Here is a 22013-nt window from a genome sequence, read left to right as displayed (position 1 = left end):
AGCGTTCCACAGAGCTCCTGTTAGTGGGACTGGGGAAGCGGGGGCTGGGTGAATGGGTATAAGGTTAGAGAGGTTACGGAAGTTTGTGATAGAGCATGGATGGGAGGTAGAAATGACTGTGGGAATGTGGTGAGGAGGACCAGGATTTGGAGAGATATCACCAGCAGTGAGAAGGAGCAGAGAAAGTGTTAGCAGGTGGGAGCAGGAGAGGGCATGAGGTGGCTCCTGATCCTCTTATTACCCCTGTAACCTCTTATTACAGTAACCGGCTCCTGATCCTCTTATTACCCCTGTAACCTCTTATTACAGTAACCGGCTCCTGATCCTCTTATTACCCTGTAACCTCTTATTACAGTAACCCGGCTCCTGATCCTCTTATTACCATGTAGCCTCTTATTACAGTAACCGGCTCCTGATCCTCTTATTACCCCTGTAACCTCTTATTACAGTAACAGGCTCCTGATCCTCTTATTACCCCTGTAACCTCTTATTACAGTAACCGGGCTCCTGATCCTCTTATTACCCTGTAACCTCTTATTACAGTAACCCGGCTCCTGATCCTCTTATTACCCTGTAACCTCTTATTACAGTAACCCGGCTCCTGATCCTCTTATTACCCTGTAACCTCTTATTACAGTAACCCGGCTCCTGATCCTCTTATTACCCCTGTAACCTCTTATTACAGTAACCGGCTCCTGATCCTCTTATTACCCTGTAACCTCTTATTACAGTAACCCAGCTCCTGATCCTCTTATTACCCTGTAACCTCTTATTACAGTAACCCGGCTCCTGATCCTCTTATTACCCCTGTAACCTCTTATTACAGTAACCCGGCTCCTCATCCTCTTATTACCCCTGTAACCTCTTATTACAGTAACCCGGCTCCTGATCCTCTTATTACCCTGTAACCTCTTATTACAGTAACCCGGCTCCTGATCCTCTTATTACCCCGTAACCTCTTATTACAGTAACCCGGTTCCTGATCCTCTTATTACCCTGTAACCTCTTATTACAGTAACCCGGCTCCTGATCCTCTTATTACCCTGTAACCTCTTATTACAGTAACCCGGCTCCTGATCCACTTATTACCCCTGTAACCTCTTATTACAGTAACCCGGCTCCTGATCCTCTTATTACCTCTGTAACCTCTTATTACAGTAACCCGGCTCCTGATCCTCTTATTATCCTGTAACCTCTTATTACAGTAACCCGGCTCCTGATCCTCTTATTACCTCTGTAACCTCTTATTACAGTAACCCGGCTCATGATCCTCTTATTACTTTAGTGATCTATTAAATAATCCAGAGACAGAAAATTTTAATGTAAATCAGTATTTTTTTCATTTTGTTAGTTTCCGTTCTGTGGATTCATGAAATCTGAGCTTTTGAAAACAACAAAAATCTGGCATTGTTTTTGTGGTCTGGGAAAATGCAAGAGAGGGGTCAGAGGAAGTGACATTCCGCCCCACCACACCACCCTCTCCTGAGTCTGCAATATTCAGAGGAGGGGGAGCAGGATGTAGGAGGACGGCTTCCAGCTAGTGGGATAGAGGGAGGAAGGGGGAGAGAAAAAGTGAGACAAGTAAAAAACAGGGATCAAAGGTAACGGGGACATCATCTATATTTCCTTCCATACACTGGCTCACACAGCTGCGTCTCTGTGGGGTGTAAGAGTGGGGGACACGTTGCCGTCTGTTCCCACCCTTGTCATGGATTTTTATTAACTTCCTTGCAAACTTTTCTAATTCTGGCGGGTGATTTTGGGAATTGAAGTTATGAGGTGAGGAAAGAGTATGTATTATATGCAGGGTTATATTACATTTGCATTATTTTGTTTTGTAAGGTACAGAGACTTCTGTGTCTGTTGATGCCTATATTTATACCCTGCATGGATATGCAACGTTCGATGCTCGTTATAGGCACCCAGTAACCTTACATGTTCCCATAGGCACCCTGTAACCTTAGATGTTCCCATAGGCACCCTGTAACCTTAGATGTTCCCATAGGCACCCTGTAACCTTAGATGTTCCCATAGGCACCCTGTAACCTTAGATGTTCCCATAGGCACCCTGTAACCTTAGATGTTCCCATAGGCACCCTGTAACCTTAGATGTTCCCATAGGCACCCTGTAACCTTAGATGTTCCCATAGGCACCCTGTAACCTTAGATGTTGCCATAGGCACCCTGTAACCTTACATGTTGCCATAGGCACCCTGTAACCTTACATGTTCCCATAGGCACCCTGTAACCTTACATGTTCCCATAGGCACCCAGCATCCTTAGATGTTCCCATAGGCACCCAGCAACCTTAGATGTTCCCATAGGCACCCTGTAACCTTACATGTTCCCATAGGCACCCTGTAACCTTAGATGTTCCCATAGGCACCCAGTAACCTTACATGTTCCCATAGGCACCCTGTAACCTTAGATGTTCCCATAGGCACCCTGTAACCTTAGATGTTCCCATAGGCACCCTGTAACCTTAGATGTTCCCATAGGCACCCTGTAACCTTAGATGTTCCCATAGGCACCCTGTAACCTTAGATGTTCCCATAGGCACCCTGTAACCTTAGATGTTCCCATAGGCACCCTGTAACCTTAGATGTTCCCATAGGCACCCTGTAACCTTAGATGTTCCCATAGGCACCCTGTAACCTTAGATGTTCCCATAGGCACCCTGTAACCTTACATGTTCCCATAGGCACCCAGCATCCTTAGATGTTCCCATAGGCACCCAGCAACCTTAGATGTTCCCATAGGCACCCTGTAACCTTAGATGTTCCCATAGGCACCCTGTAACCTTAGATGTTCCCATAGGCACCCTGTAACCTTAGATGTTCCCATAGGCACCCTGTAACCTTAGATGTTCCCATAGGTACCCTGTAACGTTAGATGTTCCCATAGGTACCCTTATCCAAGAAGTATCATTTCTCCTTGCGGAGATCGACATGCTGTAACCTTAGATATTTCCATAGGTATTATTATTTATTTATATAGCACTATTAATTCCATGGTGCTGTACATGAGAAGGGGTTACATCAAAATACAAATATCACTTACAGTAAGCAACCTAACAATGACAGACTGGTACAGAGGGGCGAGGACCCTGCCCTTGCGGGCTTACATTCTACAGGATTATGGGGAAGGAGACAATAGGTTGAGGGTTGCAGTAACTCCGATGGTGTTGAGGTGACCATGTCGTCATTACAGGCTGTAAGCTTCTTTGAAGAGGTGAGTTTTCAGGGTTCTTTTGAAGGATCCAAATGTGGTGGATAACCGGACGTGTTGGGGCACAGAATTCCAGAGGATGGGGGATATTCGGGAGAAGTCTTGGAGGCAATTGGGTGAGGAGCGAATAAGTGTGGAGGAGAGAAGGAGGTCTTGGGAGGACCGGAGATTACGTGAGGCAAGATATTGAGAGATTAGTTTGCAACTATATGGAGGAGAAAGGTTATGGATGGCTTTGTAGGTCAGTGTTTGTAGTTTATAATAGATACGCTGGGAAATTGGGACCCAGTGAAGAGATTTGCAAAGAGGGGAAGCGGAGGAGTAGCGACGATAGAGATGAATTAGTCGGGCAGCAGAGTTAAGAATGGACTGGAGAGGTGCGACAGTGTTAGAAGGTAGGCCACAAAGGAGGATGTTGCAGTAGTCGAGGCGGGAGATGATTAGGGCATGCACAAGCATTTTGGTAGAGTGAGGGTTGATGAAACTACGGATTCTGGAAATAGTTTTGAGCTGGAGGCGACAGGAGGTGGCGAGAGCTTGGATGTGCGGTTTGAAGGACAGGGCAGAGTCAAGGGTTACTCCGAGGCAGCGGATTACCGGGACGGGTGAAAGTGTGAATTCATTCAATGTGACAGATAGATCAGGTAGGGAAGATCTGTGAGATGGAGGAAAGATGATGACGAGTTCAGATTTGTCCACGTTGAGTTTGAGGAAGTGAGAGGAGAAGAAGGAGGATATGGCTGATAAGACACTCTGGGATTCTAGAGAGCAGAGAGGTGACATCTGGGCCAGAGAGGTAGATCTGAGTGTAATCAGCATATAGAAGGTACTGGAAGCCATAGGACTTTATGAGTTGTCCCAGGCCAAGGATATAGATTGAGAAGAGAAGAGGTCCTAGGACAGAGCCTTGAGGGACACCAACAGAGAGGGGGCGAGATGAAGAGGTAGTATGGGAGTAGGAAACACTAAATGTGCGGTTGGTGAGGTATGAGGAGATCCAGGATAGGGCGAGGTCATTGACACCAAAGGAAGAGAGGATCTGTAGTAGAAGGTACTAGTAGGAGGTACCCGGTAATCTTACATGTTCCCATATGCATCCTGTAACCTTAGATGTTCCCATAGGCACCCTGTAATCTTAGATGTTCCCATAGGCACCCTGTAATCTTAGATGTTCCCATAGGCACCCAGTAAGCTTAGAGGCTCTGTATAGGCACCCTGTAACGTTAAATGTTCCTATAGGCACCCTGTATCCTTAGATGTTCCCATAGGCACCCTGTAACCTTAGTTATTCCCATAGGCACCCTGTTACCTTAGATGTTCCCATATACACCCTGTAACCTTAGGTGCTCCTGAAGACACTCTGTATTTTTAGGTGCTTGCATAGGCATCCTATAAGCCTAGGTGCTCCAATAGGCACTCCTTAAACTTAAATGCTTGCTATAGGCAGCATACAGCCTTAAATAATTTCCATAGGCATCCTGTATCCTTAGATGTTCCTGTAGGCACCCTACAACCTTAATTACTCCCGTAGGCATCCTGTAACTTTAGATGTTCCCATAGGCACCCTGTATCCTTCAGTGCTTCCATAGGGCCCCTGCAGTAGATGCTGCAATAGGCACTCTGTAACCTTAGAGGTTCCCTATAGGCACGCTGTTACCTTAAGGCTCCCCAAAAGTATCCTGTAATCTTAGATGTTCCCATAGACATCCTGTAACCGTAGGGGTTCCTATAGGAGCCCTGTAACCTTAAGTGCTCCCATATGTACCTTAAATGCTCCCATAGACAACCTATAACCTTAGGCGCTCCCTTAGACACTCTGTATCCTTAGGTGCTCTCCTAGGCATCCAATAATTTTAGGTGCACCTATAGGCACCCTAAAACCTGAAATAGTCCCCGTAGGCATCCTTTAACTGTAGCTGCTCCAATAGGCACTCTGTAACTTTAAATGCTTCCATGGGCATCTTGTAACCTTAGCTGCTCCCATAGGCACCCTGTAACCTCATGTGCTCCCAAAGGCACACTGTAGTTTTAGATGTTCACATAGGCACCTTGAAAACTTAGATAATCTCATAGACATTCTTTTGCCTTAGGTTCTCCCATAGGCACCCTGTAACCTTATATGCTCCCATAGGCACCCTGTAACCTTAGGTGCTCCCATAGGCACCCTGTAACCTTAGGTGCTCCCATAGGCACTCTATACCTTAGGTGCTCCCAAAGGCACTCTGTAGTTTTAGATGTTCACATAGGCACCTTGAAAACTTAGATAATCTCATAGACATTATTTTGCCTTAGGTGCTCTCATAGGCTGTAACCTTATTTGCTCCCATGGGCACTCTGTAACCTTACATGCTCCCATAGGCACCCAGAAACCTTAGGTGCTCCCATAGGCACCCAGTAACCTTAGGTGCTCCCATATGAACCCTGTAACTTTAGATGTTTCCATAGGCACCCAGTAACCTTAGGTGCTCCCATAGGCACACAGTAACCTTAGGTGCTCCCATAGGCACCCTGTAACCTTATCCTTAGGTGCTTCCATAGGCACCCTGGAATCTTAGGTACTCCCATAGGCACCCTGTAACCATATCCTTAGGTGCTCACATACGCTCCCTGTAAACGTAGATGTTCTCATAGATATCTTATAACTTAGATGCTTCCATATGGATTCTGTAACCTCAGATACTCTTCATAGGCACCTTGTAACCTTAAATGCTCCCCATGGACACCTTTTTACCTTAGATGCACCCCAGAGATGCTCCCATGGACAACCCTGCTTTTGTACAAATGTGGCTGTTGCTACATAAAAGATCAGATTTTTATGATATGTTATCTTCGGTGACCAGAAAAATGCCCACAGGAAAATTGCCCACAGGAAAATTGCCCACATGAAAAATGCCCACAGGAAAAATGCCCACAGGAAAATTGCCCACACAGAAATTTGCCCACATGGAAAATTGCCAATTGCATCATCACAAAGTTTCAGATCCATGATATTTGAGGTGCAAGGTGAAGAATGCCCACAGAAAATTGCCCACAGGCTGAATTATAGGTTAAATGCTCTGCAGGACAGGGGGATAGTATGCATGTATACATGAGATGCTCTGCAGGGCAGAAGAGTAATATAGAATTATAGGTGAGATGCTCTGCAGGACAGAGACTAGCAAAGAGATATAGGTTAAATGCTCTGCAGGACAGGGGGATAGTATGCAGGTATACATGAGATGCTCTGCCGAACAGAGAATAGTATAGAATTATAGGTGAGATGCTCTGTAGCACTGAAGAATGTTGGCAAAAATTGCCCACACAGAAAACTACCCACAAGTTTATTAAGAACAGTTTATTAAGGAGTTCTAATAACAACAATAACTTAAGTTTATTAAACAATCATTGCACACCTGCAAATAATTAGCTGCCGGGTGATGGTCGTTGACTTCCATGGGCTCCATTGAAATACAATACAGCACAACACAGGCAGCAAAGAAAATGCAGAATGGATTTCAACAAAGGTCTCTGGGCCCAGTTTACGTCTCCAGGTTCTCCAGGTTCGGTTCACTCATCCCTAGTCCCAGAGGACGGATTCTGTTCTTAGGAGTTGTCATTCCACTGTGCTAACAATAATTCCACTCTCATTGTGGTGTGTCTGGGCCTAGAGACCCTTAGGCTATGGTCACACGTTGCGGATTTTGCTGCGGATCCTCAGCGTTTCCGAAGCTGCGGGTCCGCAGCGGTTTCCCATGCGTTTACAGTACAATGTATTGTACAATGCACATGCTGTGGAAAAAAACGCGCGGAAATGCAGCGGTTTACATTCTGCAGCATGTCAATTCTTTGTGCGGAATCCGCAGCGGTTTTACACCTGCTCCGCAGGTAATTCCGCAGTAAATCCGCAATAAATCCGCAGGAAAAATCCACAGAGGAGCATTCTACGTGTGCACATACCCTTATTCCAATCCACTCTGCATTTCCTTCCATCCTATGCCTGCCTGCACCTGCAGTATATGTGTATGATACATAACTAGGTAGGGTCTGTTCACTCTTACTCTTGGTAGTCATAAGTGGACAGGGAAGGAAGTGCAGGCCCCAGATTCACCGCCACTGAAGTCAATGGGAGAGCGGAGCTGCTATGGCACTTCCGCTCCTCTGACAGATTCTGACAGAATCTCACCTTTCTGCGGTGCCTTCTGGGCTTCCAGGACCATCTATCTCAGCCAGCAGCACCCTGGTTTTGGTGGGCACCCACTGAGGTGAAAATGTATTAGATCTGACCTGCAGTCCCATGTAACTCCACAGATAATACAGTGATTCTTTTGTGGGTACTGATAGCAGTGATGGCTCCTCTGGATCATACTGCTGCTGGTTCTGCATGTGCTGCTGCTCTTGGCTGGTGGGAGGAGTAAGGCAGAATCAGTGAGAGATGAGAGCAGACTAGATCTATCTATTGCTGAGAATGACAGACTGCTGCAAACCACAGATCTTCAGCATGCTTGCAGTTTTGCACTAGGTCAGCTGTAAATCACAAGTTGATCACACATCATGTGAACATCCTCACCTTTCACCTCAAATATCATAGATCAGAAACTTTGTGATACTGCAATTGGCAATTTTCCATGTGGGCAATTTTCCGTGTGGGGAATTTTCCATGTGGGCAATTTTCCGTGTGGGGAATTTTCCAAGTGGGCAATTTTCCGTGTGGGCAATTTTTCATGTGGGCAATTTTCTGTGTGGGCAATTTTCCTGTGGGCATTTTTCATGTGGGCAATTTTCCTGTGGGCAATTTCCCTGTGGGCATTTTTCAGGGAACCGTTATCTTCCTCTGAGCCCTCACCATTTACTAGAACGATGGATAGGTTTGGGCCATCTTGAAGCTCCTAACCAACCACCATCAAACAAAAAAACGTTAGGGGCCCACTTCTTGGTTGTAGGCATACATCGGGATGCCAAACAAAATGTATATCTATTGTTGCAAAAAAAAATCCTATGTTACTGTGACAAAATTAATTTTGTTTGTACAAAAATGTGACAATCACAAATCAAAATTTTCCCTAAATCGTAGAACGCTGTGGGTGTGATCCTTCCAAGTGTATGTCTCGCTAAATGTTTCCTATACGTACTACAGAGTCAAATATTCCTATAATGAAGGCTTTACTACTACGTCTTCAAACAAGGCAGGAAACACTTCGATCTGGGAAGTTCGAGAAGCAAGCCCCGTCCATATAAATGTCATTGCGTATTTGTGTATTTAGAGTGCCTTGAAAAAGTATTCACACCCAGTGATATTTTCCACATTTTTTTAATATTACACCCACAAACCTAAATGGATTTTATTTGGATTTTATGTGATATACCAACACAAAGTAGCAAGTATTTGTGACGTGTAAAGGAAATTATACACGGTTTTCTAAATTCAATTACTGCTGCTGTCTTTTGGGGACTGTCTCTACCAGCTTTGCACATCTAGAGGTGACATTTGTGCCCCTTCTTTTTTGCACATTCGCTGTCGCTCAGCGAGATTGAATGGAGGCGTCTGTGATCAGCAATTTTCAAGTCTTGTCAATTTAAGTCTGGGCCATTCACACACAGATCATTTGTTGATCTAAACCATCCATTGTAGCACTAGCAGGATGTTTAGGGTCATTGTCCTGGTGGAAGGTGAACCTATTCCACAGTCTCAAGTCTTTTGAAGATTCTAACAACTTTTCCTCCATTATCGCCCTGTATTTAGCTTTATCCATCTTCCCATCATCCCTGACCAGTTTCCCTATCCCCGCTGAAGAAAAGCCTCTCCATAGCATGATGATGTTACCAACATGTTTGACGGTGGGGATGGTGTTTTCAGGGTAATGTGCAGTGTTAGTTTTCCGCTACATATAGCGTATTACAGTTAGCCTAAATTGTTGTACTTTGGACTCATCTGACTAAAGCACCTTATTCCACATGCTTGCTGTGTCCCCTACATGGACTTTTGTAAACCGCAAACGGGACTTCTTATGGCTTGCTTTCAAAAATGTCTTTCTTTTTGCCAGATTTGTGGAGTACACGACTATAGGTTGTCCTGTGTCCGGTGGATGTTTCTCACACACCAAAGGCCAATCCGTACAGGCTCAGATTGACCCCCCACAAGTTCCAAAACAGGTTAAAAGTCCAGAATTCGAAGCACCAGGAGAAAAAAACTTCTCATTGGGATAAAACATAATGTTTTATTACGGCAGACTTTTTGTACACTTGTGATTTTTGGCTTGAAAAAGGCCTATCATGGTGAAAACGTTTGATTCTTGTAGCTCATTTGTAACGACTGCCATATGCTCAATCCCAATGTGATTTTTTTTCCTGGTGCCTCAGATTCTTTTGGACTTCATTATAGTTGTCCTGTGGGCAGATTTTCCCAACTGACCTGTGAATCTCTGCAGCTTTTCCAGAGTGACCATAGAGCTATTGTCTGCTTTTCTAATTACTGCTCTCCTTGCTTGGGATGTCGATTTAGGTGGACGGCCATGTCTTGGTAGGTTTGCTGTTGTGCTATACTCCTTCCATGTTTGGATAATGGATTGAACAGTGCTCCGTGAGATGTTCAGAGCTTGGGCTTTTTTTGTTAACTAACCCTGCTTTACTCTTCTCCACAACTTTATCCCTGACCTGTCTGGTGGGTTTCTTGGGTTTCATGATGCTGTTTGATCCCTAATGTTCTCAAACACACCTCTGAGGCCTTCACAGAACAGCTGTAGTTATTCTGAGAATAAATTACACACAGGTCGACTCAATTTACTAATTATGTGACTTCTGAAAGCAATAGGTCATTCAGGAATTTATTTAGGGTTTTCAGACTACAGGCGATTGAATGTAAATGCACGTCACAATTTTCAGATTTATATTTTTAAAATATTTAGAAAACCTGGTATCATTTCCTTTACACTTCACACATACTTGCTACTTCTTTGTGTTGGTATCACATAAAATCCCCAAAAAATACTTTTAATGTTGTGGCTCTGACGTGAAAAAAATGTGCAAAACTTCACTGGGTATGAATACTTTTTTTAAAGGCACTGTATATAGTATACCATATGTGTATAATATTTTTTGCCATAAAATGGCATTGAATATACATAATATGGTATACACAAAATGGCCAGAGAAAATAGCATACATTACTTATGATGAGTTAGTATGCAGATGAAACAGCAGGGGCTTGCAGCTGCTGATTTCTGAGGTAACACATTTTCCTTCCTGTTTTATCACAGGATGTAAGTGTTTCTGTCAGGTCTCCATCCATCTGAACTCATTATATATCAAGTCGGTCATGTAGGAGCTCTGGCAGCCGCTGAGCTTATATGTTACTAACTTGATTTATGATAAGCTCACAGGACTGGTGATGTGGCAGAAACGCTCCTGTGATAAAACAGGCAGGGCAAATGTGTTACCTCAAAAAGGTGCTCGACGTTTGATAACGTGTCCATACAACTAGGAAATAGACGCTCCGGCATTAATGATACACCTTTATCATGGACATGATAGAAAGATGAAGATGATAAAAAAAAAGTTGATTCTTGTCCAAATCAAGAACCTCATAGACTGAAGATTATTAAGTCCAGCATGTTATAAGTAGACCCAACGACATTTTTACGTTTTATGTGCTTTAAAATGTTGAGTTTTAAGACAACCATTACCAAGATTTGGGTGACATGTTCCCATCAAATGACGCCCAAGTAGCTTCCTCTACCCCATCATAAGAAGTTACACGCACTGCAGCCTCTTAAGTTTGAAATGCTCTCTTTTCTACAAGATCAAAATGTTTGGTGATCCTGGCTCACGCAGCAGTCTGTCTCTGGACCTTGACATGAGTTGGGGGATCGTCTTACAAGCGTATCGCTGCCTCGCCAATGATGATAAAACTTCCAGATACAAGGTGAGTCTCGAGTTTATCTGTAATGTAAGTTGTATTCCTCCTAAAGTCACAATTATTGACAGCGTATGTGACAGGTAGAAGCTGCGCTGTTGATTTAGAATCATCCAGCAACTATAGGGGTTCACATGTTTATAGCAGACAGGGAGTCGTTAGCTCAGCCCCAGGTGGTACTAGGAAAGTTGTTATTGTGTCCTGGACATCCAAGAGTAAGGTGTGTGCTAGAGAGTCTCCTATCAGACTGAAATCAGACAAGCTGTAAAGACCAGTTCTTCCTGGGAAGACATTGCTGTGATCATAGAAGCAGTCAGGACAGCCATAAGCATCTTTATTACATAAAGATAGAAGTGAGAGAGCTACAGCACCAGACTTATTCCCCCTCCCCCACCACAATGCATGATAAAGGTACAGTTTTGCTTAGGTTAAGACACTGTGTGAAGAGAAGTTATCTGTGAAGAGACGTTATCTGTAAAGAGATTTGTTGATGTAGCATTGCATGAAGAGAAGTGATTTTGTGTGATAAAAACAAGCTTGACTAAAACCCCTGTGATCAACTCCAGCTCAGAACTGTGTCATAGCTGTGTGCCTGTAAACTGTTACCTCCCCTCTACTGTGAAGAATTATAATTAATGGTCTCCCTGAGTAAGGTTTCCCCAGGATTCCAAAAAGTACTCATGTTTCCTTTGTATTGCCCTCATTCTTCCCTAAATGCAACCCTAACATGGCAAACATCCCATTGTCCCAACCAGTCCAAGATGTTACGGAATCTTGTGGCCAAGTATCACAACCATTAGGTGGGTTGAAATGACGTTTTAACAGGTCAACAATTGTATTGAGATTGGTCATGTTGGCTCATCCTGAGGGTGGTCAGTTCCTTGTGACATCTGTGATGTACAAGACACCTTTTCAGACATAGCTCGGTGTCCAAGTCTTGGTCTTTCCTATGGAAAGTGAAACATCTCTTAGTCTAAAGCTGCACTTTCTACCAGTAAGCCACAAGCTCAGGTGGGATTCAATTTTTCCCTTCTCTGAGAAAAGAGTAAAGTAACTGCAGATTTTTTTAGGTGTGGAAAACAATCAAACCATGGTCAGTCATGGTTCTTGAGACCTAGCAGCCATGGAGGCACTTGTCCAAATATTTAATCTAGATATGGAGAGAGTAAAACAATGGGCTACTGGTTTCTCCTGCACAAGTTATTCGCCCTACCTGACAAAGGGGGTTCTTGGTGCCCCTAAGAGGGTATGTGCTCACGTCAGGATTTCTTGCAGAAATTTTCCTGACAAAAACCAGACATTTCTGCCAGAAAACCTCATGCATTTTTTTCGCATTTTTTTCATGCGTTTTGACACGTTTTTTGTGCGTTTTTTTCCAAATGCATAGAATTGCGGGAAAAACGCGGAAAATCCGCAAAATTAATGAACATGCTGCTTTTTTTTTACCGCGATGCGTTTTCTTCGCGGAAAAAAAATGCACCATGTGTACAAAACATGCAGAATGCATTCTAAATGATAGGATGAATAATGTATGCGTTTTTAATGAGTTTTTATAGCGTTTTTATCGCGAAAAAAACGCGAAAAAACCTGAACGTGTGCACATATCCTGAGTGTTCCTACTAGATGTGTGTATAATATGTAAAACTCTGTACTCACCAGTAACAATACCCCAGAGCAGGATTGGCAACGCATTTGTGTTTCCTCTGTAGATTCTCTTTAAAAAAAAAAAAGAGATATACAACACAGAGCACTATTGCATTCCGCCCCCTGGAGGGGCCTACCTAAAGTTATAGCAGTGCTTGGGGTGATGCTTCTCTAGATTATTTATTTTCAAATATCTGATGGGACTCAAACCTAGAACCTTGACTACAGAAGGCAGAAACACTAACAGTGAGCCACCTACTTTCATTAATTAATTTAATTTTCAGTTTATTTGTACATCAGGTCTGTGATTTGACTTAAAAGTAAAGTCAGAAACATCTACTTGAGGCAGAAACACTAACAGTGAGCCACATACTTACGTTAATTAATTTAATTTCCAGCTTCTTCATACTATATATCAGGTATCTCATGGGACTCAATCTCGGAGGAACCTTGTCTACATGAGGCAGAAACACTAACAGTGAGCCACATACTTACGTTAATTAATTTAATTTCCAGCTTCTTCATACTATATATCAGGTATCTCATGGGACTCAAACTCGGAGGAACCTTGTCTACATGAGGCAGAAACACTAACAGTGAGCCACATACTTACGTTAATTAATTTAATTTCCAGCTTCTTCATACTATATATCAGGTATCTCATGGGACTCAATCTCGGAGGAACCTTGTCTACATGAGGCAGAAATACTAACAGTGAGCCACATACTTTTTTAAATTAATTTAATTTCCAGCGCCTTCATACTATATATAAGGTATCTCATGGGACTCAGTCTCGGAGGAACCTTGTCTACATGAAGCAGAAACACTAACAGTGAGCCACAGACTTTAATTTCATTTTCAGCTTCTCTGTTTATCAGGTCTTTGATGGGAGTCAAATGTAAAACCTTGTCTACAGGAGGCAGAAACACTAACAGTGAGCCATGAACTTTAACTAATTTCAATAATTTTCAGCTTTTTCGTATATGAGGTCTCTGACGGGGCTTAAACCTAGAACCTTGTCTACTGGTGGTAGAAACACTAACAGTGAGACACAAACTTTCATTAATGTAATTTTAATCTTCTTCGTATATCAGGTCTCTGATAGTATTCAACTCTAGAACCTTGTCTACAGAAGGCAGAAACACTAATAGTGAGCCATGGACTTTCATTAATTAATTTAAAGAATTTTCAGCTTCTTCTTATATAATGAATCTGATGGGACTGAAACCTAGAACCTTGTCTACAGGAGGTAGAAACACTAACAGTGAGCCACAGACTTTCATTCATTAATCCATTTTCATCTTCTTTGTATATCATGTGTCTGAAGGAACTCAAACATAAGACAAAAATGGAGAGAGAATAATGTAAACCCGGAGTCGTCGCTGAACCTCTTCTTACCGCTCTTTCCCGTCCGGCCTCTGTGATCTGTGCAGAACATTTACTGATCACAGAGAGACTTTGGTTTTGCTTTGAATTTTTATGTTTTGGCAACAACTAAGATGAGCTTTATGTGTATATCTAAAATAAGGCAGAATTCAGGTGTCATCAGTCACAGGCCGGCAGGACGAGGTGGTATGTCCTCTTTAAGGGGATTTGGTGAGATGAGGTTGTCTTTGGTGGTGGTGGTGGTGGTCCATATGCGTATAGGTACCTACATCAATTAATTTCTTGATCCTCCGATTGAGGGAACTAGAGATTGCACGTACTTCAGTGTAGTCCCCTTTTAGTCCTCTTGGTGGTTTTGATTGGCTGAGAAGGATTTGGAACACTGTGAAAGCGTTTTCAGGGTTTGTCACAATGACAGCCCATCTTTATGAACTATTAGGGCACACGGACATGACAGGCGATCATCGTGTTATAGGACTGTGCAGCATTCGCTCTGTCCTTGTAATACATGGTCAATAAATGATTTGAATGGACACGGTGTAATACTACATTTGCCCTGTAGTGGCCGCTGCAGGGTAATGCATGGTCGGGTATAACTGTGATCCCAGATCTGCAGCAATCAACTGATTACTGAGCCAGGTTCTTTTTTTTAAACTTTTTTTTATAACGAGACAACCCCTCACAGAAACATTCTCTTCACAGTTCTGTGCTGGGGTATCAGAACTTATGGTCTATTGGACGTTGGATTAAAATACTTTTATGGTATATAAATATTAGGAATTTCTATGCTAATATATATAATATGCACATTTTCTGGATTGTTGAATACTGAATATATAATATATATATACATATATTTAGACAAAATGTTGATTCCGGGGCTCTCATTTAATCCCATTGCCCCCGGTTTGACCCTTATCCCCCGTGTATTACATCCGCCCCCCCCCCCCCCTCCCGGTGTATAACATCCGGCTCCTCACCCCCCTAGGTATAACATCCGTACCCTCACACCCCCCCCCCCCCGTGCATAACATCCGGCCCCATCTCCTTCCCCCCAGTTGTATAACATCCGGCCCCATCACTCCCCCCCGATGTATAACATCCGGCTCCTCACCCCCTATGTATAACATCCGTACCCTCACCCCACCGTGTATAACATCCGGCCCCATCTCCTTCCCCCCAATTGTATAACATCCAGCTCCTCACCTCCCAGTGTATAACATCTGAACCGTTGCCCCCCGATGTAAAACATCCGGTCCCTCACCCCCAGTGTATAACATCTGACCTGTCACGCCCAGTGTATACGCTCCGGTCCCTCACCCCCAGTGTATAACATCTGACCTGTCACGCCCAGTGTATACGCTCCGGTCCCTCACCCCCAGTGTATAACATCTGACCTGTCACGCCCAGTGTATACGCTCCGGTCCCTCACCCCCACTGTATAACATCTGACCTGTCACGCCCAGTGTATACGCTCCGGTCCCTCACCCCCAGTGTATAACATCTGACCTGTCACGCCCAGTGTATACGCTCCGGTCCCTCACCCCCAGTGTATAACATCTGACCTGTCACGCCCCGTGTATACGCTCCGGTCCCCCACCATGCTGTCTGCCTTTATAACATGTGACAGAACGGTCGGTGGTGCAGAGCTCACTGATACCAGCGCAGTCCTGTAATATTGGCCACCGGGGTAACAAGTTCGTCCATGACGTTCTTCCTCCTAATCTTCCTCCATCACCTGTGAGTCGCATTAGTGAGAAGTTGAAGAAATGGCAGCAACTCAGCCACAAAGTGGAGACCCCGTAACGTTATGGAGTGTGAGGCCGAGGGCTGAGTAGCAGAGAGCAGAAAAGTCACCAACGCTCTGTTGACCCCATAACTGCAGAGTCCAGACCTTCTCTGGTATTAACATCAGCACAAACCCTGCACCCCCACCAGGAGTTTCATAACTGAGCAGCTGCATGCAGCCTTACATCACCAAGCGCAATGCCGAGGGTGGGATAGAGTGGTGTAAAGCCGCCACCACTGATGTCTGGAGGAGACGTGTTCTGTGCAGTGATGGATCACACCTCTCTATCCGGTGTCTGTTGAAGGAGTCTGGGTTTGGTGATTCCTGGAGAACGTTACCCCCTGACTGCATTGTGCCCCCTGTACCGATGGTGGGGAGGATAATACTCTGGGCTGTTATAAGGGGGTGGCCTCGGCATCTTAGATCCAGTTCAGGGAAATCTTAATGATTCAGAACAAGACATTGTGGACAATTGTAGCCTCCATCTTTGTAGGAACAGTTTGGTGAAGACCCTTTTCTGTTCCCCATGACTGCGCCCAGTGCACGAGGTCCATGTTTGTAACTTCTATATGCTCAGATACAAGACCCGGAGTTTCTGGACTATCGGATACCAGAATAAAGGAACGTATTTTTTTCTGTTACTGTATATATGTGGAATATAATATGCAGACCTTATGGATGCTGAATTAAAGGAGTTTCACTGCATTAACATTTCGAGACACTCAGATAAATGCAGACTTTCTGGATTAACGGCATTTTTATATAGATAAGTAAATGTTTTTATATTAGTGCCCATGATTCGCAGACTTTTTAGGCTTTTTAGGCTCTTGTACACCGGAGTAATATATAATACGCACACACAATAGGGTATTATGAGCGTCTTCATTCCCCCTCCCCCCACTAAGTCTCCTTAGCCTACTGAGTTAACTATTTCTCAAGACGTCTGTAACCTTGTAGTGAACTTTGAGATCTTGGAGCAGCACCGTCCTCCTTTTCTCCCTCTTGCTCAGGTGTCCTGTGTCTTCCTATACCCTCCTGCTTATGTCCTCCTGCCCAAATGTTGCTCCACTCTCAGGATCCCTCAGCATTGTCTCTGATCCCTCTTTTCCTCTGTCTCTTATCTCCTACCCCTATGTTCTCTTCTCCTCCCTCCTCCCAACTTCCCAGGTCTCTCCTCCCCACTCTCCTCCCTTCCCTCTTTCTCTGGAGGGCAGGGATTTAATCCCTTGATGATATCAGTCTGAGGATTTCAAAAGAAAGAAACTTTCCACAACACACAAGGCTGACCACAGAGAAGGAAGGAGAGACAGGGGAAACCAAGGACGGTAGGCAGGAGAAAAGTCCTGGAGAAAAGTTTCTGCTGGAGACATTGCCAAGGTTGGAGCTATCTGGATGACGGAAGAGAAGTGAGAAGAAACAAGAAAGAACAAACAAGGCAAGGAAAAGTCAACGAGAAAGAGAAGACAGTAAGCAAGTGACACATGGAGGACCCACTTATTGTCAGAAGTCGCAGGATATAGACAGCTTGGAGATATGGATATCCGAGGGATGGATATCTTCATTTTGGAGTGATCCAGATTTATGGGTGGTGGCATCTCGAAGGAGTTTACGAAGGAATATACCTTTGGGATTTGCCAAAAATTCCCATCTGTAATACAATTTTAGTGGTCTCGCTTTTAACTTCACCCTTCTGCCCCCATCTCTTTCCCGAGTTATCAGGATGGCTTCGCCGGGGCAGGTGGTCCTATCTTCTTCATATACGTTGATCCTTTCGTTGTGACATGCTGTCTGAAAATAGACATTGAGATCCCAAATGTCGGATGAAGAGGAACCCCGTGAGACGAAGCCCTCCCGTGCCATGGGCAAAGAGATCACTATGGTACGTTTGATCACTTGGGCATTGTGTATGAATAGTCAGTGGCCTTCAGAGATAGCTTAGACCCTGGAGGAAAGAATGGTGGTGTAACCCCTGGATGGGCAAACCATCAGGGTCCAACCCTTCCCCAGGATCACGGATGAAGTAGAAGAAGGCTCGTCTACTATCTACCTTAGTCCTCCTGAATCCAGGGTCCAAGCCCTTTGCGTGAGGAAATTTTTAAGGAAAGGAGGATGTTCTTCAAAGTGCACTTGTCATAAGATAAGTGCATTGTACATAGGGGCAGAGACATGATACACCTAAAGAGTTAATCTTGTAAATCTGCTTTATAGGGGTATTTTAGTTCTTTAATATTGATGTCCTATTCTTAGGGTAGACCACCAATATCAGATATTTGAGGGTCTGGATCTGATCAGCCAGCCACAGTGATTACTATTTTCAATCAGAACCTAATCCATGACCGATATGCTACTTTCATGAAGTTTCATCAATTTGGACACAGGAACAATTCCCGAGTTACGAGGAACATGGTGCCTCCTTCTCAGAGGAATTTTCAGTTTACAACAGTCTCTTTTTGCTAGAAAGGTTCCTCGATAATACGATGATCACAGATTGTCCTGCTGAAGACATTCTCATGGGTCAGCTGTGAGGGAAGCTGACAGTAAATGCTCAGATTCCCTGCAGCGCTTCCGCAGGAGAGACGGGGAATTACAATGATACACATTAAATCAAGATGTGCCTGGTCTCTCTGGATGATAGAAAAATAAGGTTCCTGAGAGGAGACCAACCGCCCCCATGTAATAATGAACGGCAGCTTGCATTGTGCTATAGGTGACAATATACAGTGATGAACGAGTCTTCTTAACCCCTTAAAAACCATTTTTGTGCTTCACTTTTTCCTCCAAAATATTTTTTTGTTGCCAATTTCTGAGACGCGTAAATTTTTCATTTTTCGCTTGATGGAGCTGTGCAAGGGCTTGTGTTTTGCAGTATTATTGATATCATTTTGGAGTAGATGCGACATTTTGATCACCTCTTATCATTTTTTAAGATTTTTTTATTGAGAAAAAAAACCTTAAATTTGTATGAAAAAATTGTGACGGGTGGAATGTCGCCATTTTCCAAGACTTTCCAAAAAACATTTATGTTTTTCCACTGATTAGGTTGGTGAAAACTAGTTTTTGGGTTTTTTGCTTGATTAACTTATGGTGTTTTATTGATACCCTTTTTGGCTATATACAATATTTTTAGTATACCTATAAAGTTAAGAATCCAATATATATAACACCAAAAAATAATAAAGCCACAAAGTAATAAAGTTTAATTTATTTTACTGTGGCTTTATTATTTTTTGGTGTTATGTTTTATTGTATTTTATTATGTCTTATTGTAGGAGTAATAACCCAAAAACCTCACATTTCTGGTGTTTTTTTTTCTGTTTGTGATGTTTATCGTACAGGATACCATAATTCATTTTATATTTTGATATATTGGAATTTTATATATGCTATGACAAATTAATGTTTATTTTTTTAATGTTTTTAGTTTTAATTTGGGAAAAGGAAAGTGGTTTATATAGTTTTTTTTTTTTTTAAATATATATATTCTTCACTATTACCTTTTTTAGTCCCCTAAAGTATATAGTGTAACTCACTGTCTCCTCTGTAGCTCTATGGCGGAGCTTCACTGGACTACCATGATGGCAGTGATGTGGGCCTTCAGCAGACCCCTGACTGCCATGTTTGATCACTGATATGGAGGTCCAGAGACCCCCATGACTCCTCACAACCTCCAGGGTAAGGAGGAGCACTGTAAGGCCCTTAGATTTGTATGTGGCATGTATGATGGACACCATACTAGTGAAGAGGTTGAGTTTGGGGCGTGAAGGGTGGAACAGGCCGAAACTTCTTCGTTGAGCCCAGAAATACACGATCTTCTCTAATGTATAATTTGGTTTACGGATCTGGGCCTGGTGAGTTAACAGGGCGGCCGAGAGATAGAGGAGAAGGAGGAGGAGTGGTGGTGGGGGACCTGACCAAACCGGACAAGTGACTTTAGATTTGGAAAGATGAGAATTAACCGCTTCATCACCAAGTGAGACTTGTACAAAAACCGGAGGAGGGAGGACACCTATCATGGATACAAGGGCCTCGTGGAGGATATTCACCCTGAACTTGTTCTCTCCTCTTCTCAGAATCCTCTGCAGGAATGGGGGGAAGAGGTGGAAGACGGAGCGATCTACGGAGTGACCCTGAGGAGAGTCAGGACGGAGAAACCCTGCAGAGACCTCCTGGTAATAAATAGGGGGGAGCGTGCGCCGGATCTGACTCTCAATACGAAAACAGTAGAGATGATAGATACATATACATGTATGATCGATGGGTGTCCTGCTGCTGAAACCATCACCCTTCCGGGCCTAAAATCCCTTCTGTGAATGGGGCGGTAGTGACCATGTGCAACAACTCCTATAGAAAGTGAATGGAGCAGCGGTCGCACATGCTCACTACCGCTCCATACACATTCATGATCAGTGAGGTTCCCAGAGGCTGGACCCCGAGTGACCACACATTTATTTCCTATCCTGTGGATATATACCAGTAACCCACTTTATTTCATGTGTATCTTGTGTACAACACTTCATGTACCTGTACCCCATTATAATAATACTGTAATCTGTCCATGCCGCTTTATATTTGATGAATACCCATGCTGTACCCTTTTATAATAATACCATGATCTCTCCAGGCCCCTTTATATTTGATGAATACCCATGCTGTACCCTTTTATAATAATACCAAGATCTCTCCAGGCCCCTTTATATTTGATGAATACCCATGCTGTACCCTTTTATAATGTCATGACTTGTCCGTGCCCCTTTATATTACTTGTATAGCCATCCTTTACCCCTTTATGATATCAAGACTTGTCCATCCCTCCTTATATTTCATATATACCCATTCTGTACCCCTTTATAATATGACTTGTCTGTGCCCCTTTATATTTTGTAACGCTAATGTCAGCGCCTCTGCATGGCTCCCCTTCCCCCTCCATACAGGGACACCGGCATACTCACGGCCCCGGCCACGCAGCGTGGTCCCCGGCGGCCTTCCTGTGTCTTCCCGGCATCGCGCCTAATGTGCATGTGCGCTCCCCTGCTCTTAAAGGGGCAGAGTGTGCACATGGTAAAATGCTCCTAGCCAATAGCTGGGAGGCATCTGAGTATAAAAGGCACCGTCCCCATCAGGGAAGTGCCTGAGCAGTCCCTATAGTTTCCTAGTACTTGTTAGTGTGTGCAACTGTATGTTGTCAGGTCGTCCTATGTCCTAGTATCCTGAAATTAGCATCTGAACCCTGGTCCTTGTGCGGCCAATGCTTGAACCCGAACCCCTTGTCCTTGTGCGGCCAGTGCCTGAATCCATGTAGAAAGTAGTGGAAAGCTAGCACTCAATCAATGAAGTTCACGGTGCCAGTGAACGGGATATTGAATCCCACACGTCATCAAGTTCCAAAAAATCACTGCACTCGTATGGTTTTCAAATGCATAATTCCAAAAGTTTATTAAATTTATATCAGAGGAAAAATTCGCCAAGTACCTTTTTTCCTCTGATATAAATTTAATAAACTTTTGGAATTATGCATTTGAAAACCATACGAGTGCAGTGATTTTTTGGAACTTGAGTGCCTGAATCCAAACCCCTGGTCCTTGTGTGGCCAGCGCCTGAACCTGCTCCCCTGGTCGTTACGCGGCCAGCGCCCGAACCTGGTCCCCTGGTCCTTGTGCGGCCAGTGCCTGAACCTGGTCCCCTGGTCCTTGTTCGGCCAGTGCCTGAACCTGCTCCCCTGGTCCTTGTGCGGCCATTGCCTGAACCTGGTCCCCTGGTCCTTGTACGGCCAGTGTCTGAACCTGCTCCCCTGGTCCTTGTGCAGCCAGTGCCTGAACCCAAACCCCTGGGCCTTGTGCAGCCAGTGCCTGAACCCAAACCCCTGGTCTGTGTGCGGCCAGTGCCTGAACCTGCTCCCCTGGTCCTTGTGCGGCCAATGCCTGAACCTGCTCCCCTGGTCCTTGTGCGGCCATTGCTTGAACCCGAACCCCTTGTCCTTGTGCGGCCAGTGCCTGAACCCAAACCCCTGATCCTTGTGCGGCCAGAGCCTGAACCCAAACCCCTGGTCTGTGTGCGGCCAGCGCCTGAACCTGCTCCCCT

The 22013-nt window shown here is 44.1% G+C and overlaps 1 protein-coding gene across 2 annotated transcripts in view; it reads left to right on the top strand.

The window, feature by feature from the left end:
• The first annotated feature begins 1597 nt into the window (after nucleotides 1-1597).
• Nucleotides 1598-22013, top strand: part of RGL3 (ral guanine nucleotide dissociation stimulator like 3) — a 61900-nt gene continuing 41484 nt past the window's right edge. The window contains exons 1-3 of one of the 2 annotated variants that reach the window (XM_077261918.1): nucleotides 1598-1779; nucleotides 11003-11125; nucleotides 20006-20104. In XM_077261918.1, coding sequence (XP_077118033.1) covers nucleotides 11009-11125; nucleotides 20006-20104 — 216 coding nt within the window. In that variant the 5' untranslated portion in view covers nucleotides 1598-1779; nucleotides 11003-11008. Of the gene's footprint in view, nucleotides 1780-11002; nucleotides 11126-17204; nucleotides 17815-20005; nucleotides 20105-22013 lie in introns of those variants that run through there. The other variant, XM_077261919.1, reaches the window with a different exon arrangement.

The sequence above is a fragment of the Ranitomeya variabilis genome, chromosome 5, assembly GCF_051348905.1.
Source record: "Ranitomeya variabilis isolate aRanVar5 chromosome 5, aRanVar5.hap1, whole genome shotgun sequence".
In the NCBI taxonomy this organism is placed as follows: Eukaryota; Metazoa; Chordata; class Amphibia; order Anura; family Dendrobatidae; genus Ranitomeya; species Ranitomeya variabilis.
The sequence above is the reverse complement of the archived record's forward strand: the minus strand, read 5'-3'. Positions and strand labels throughout refer to the sequence as shown.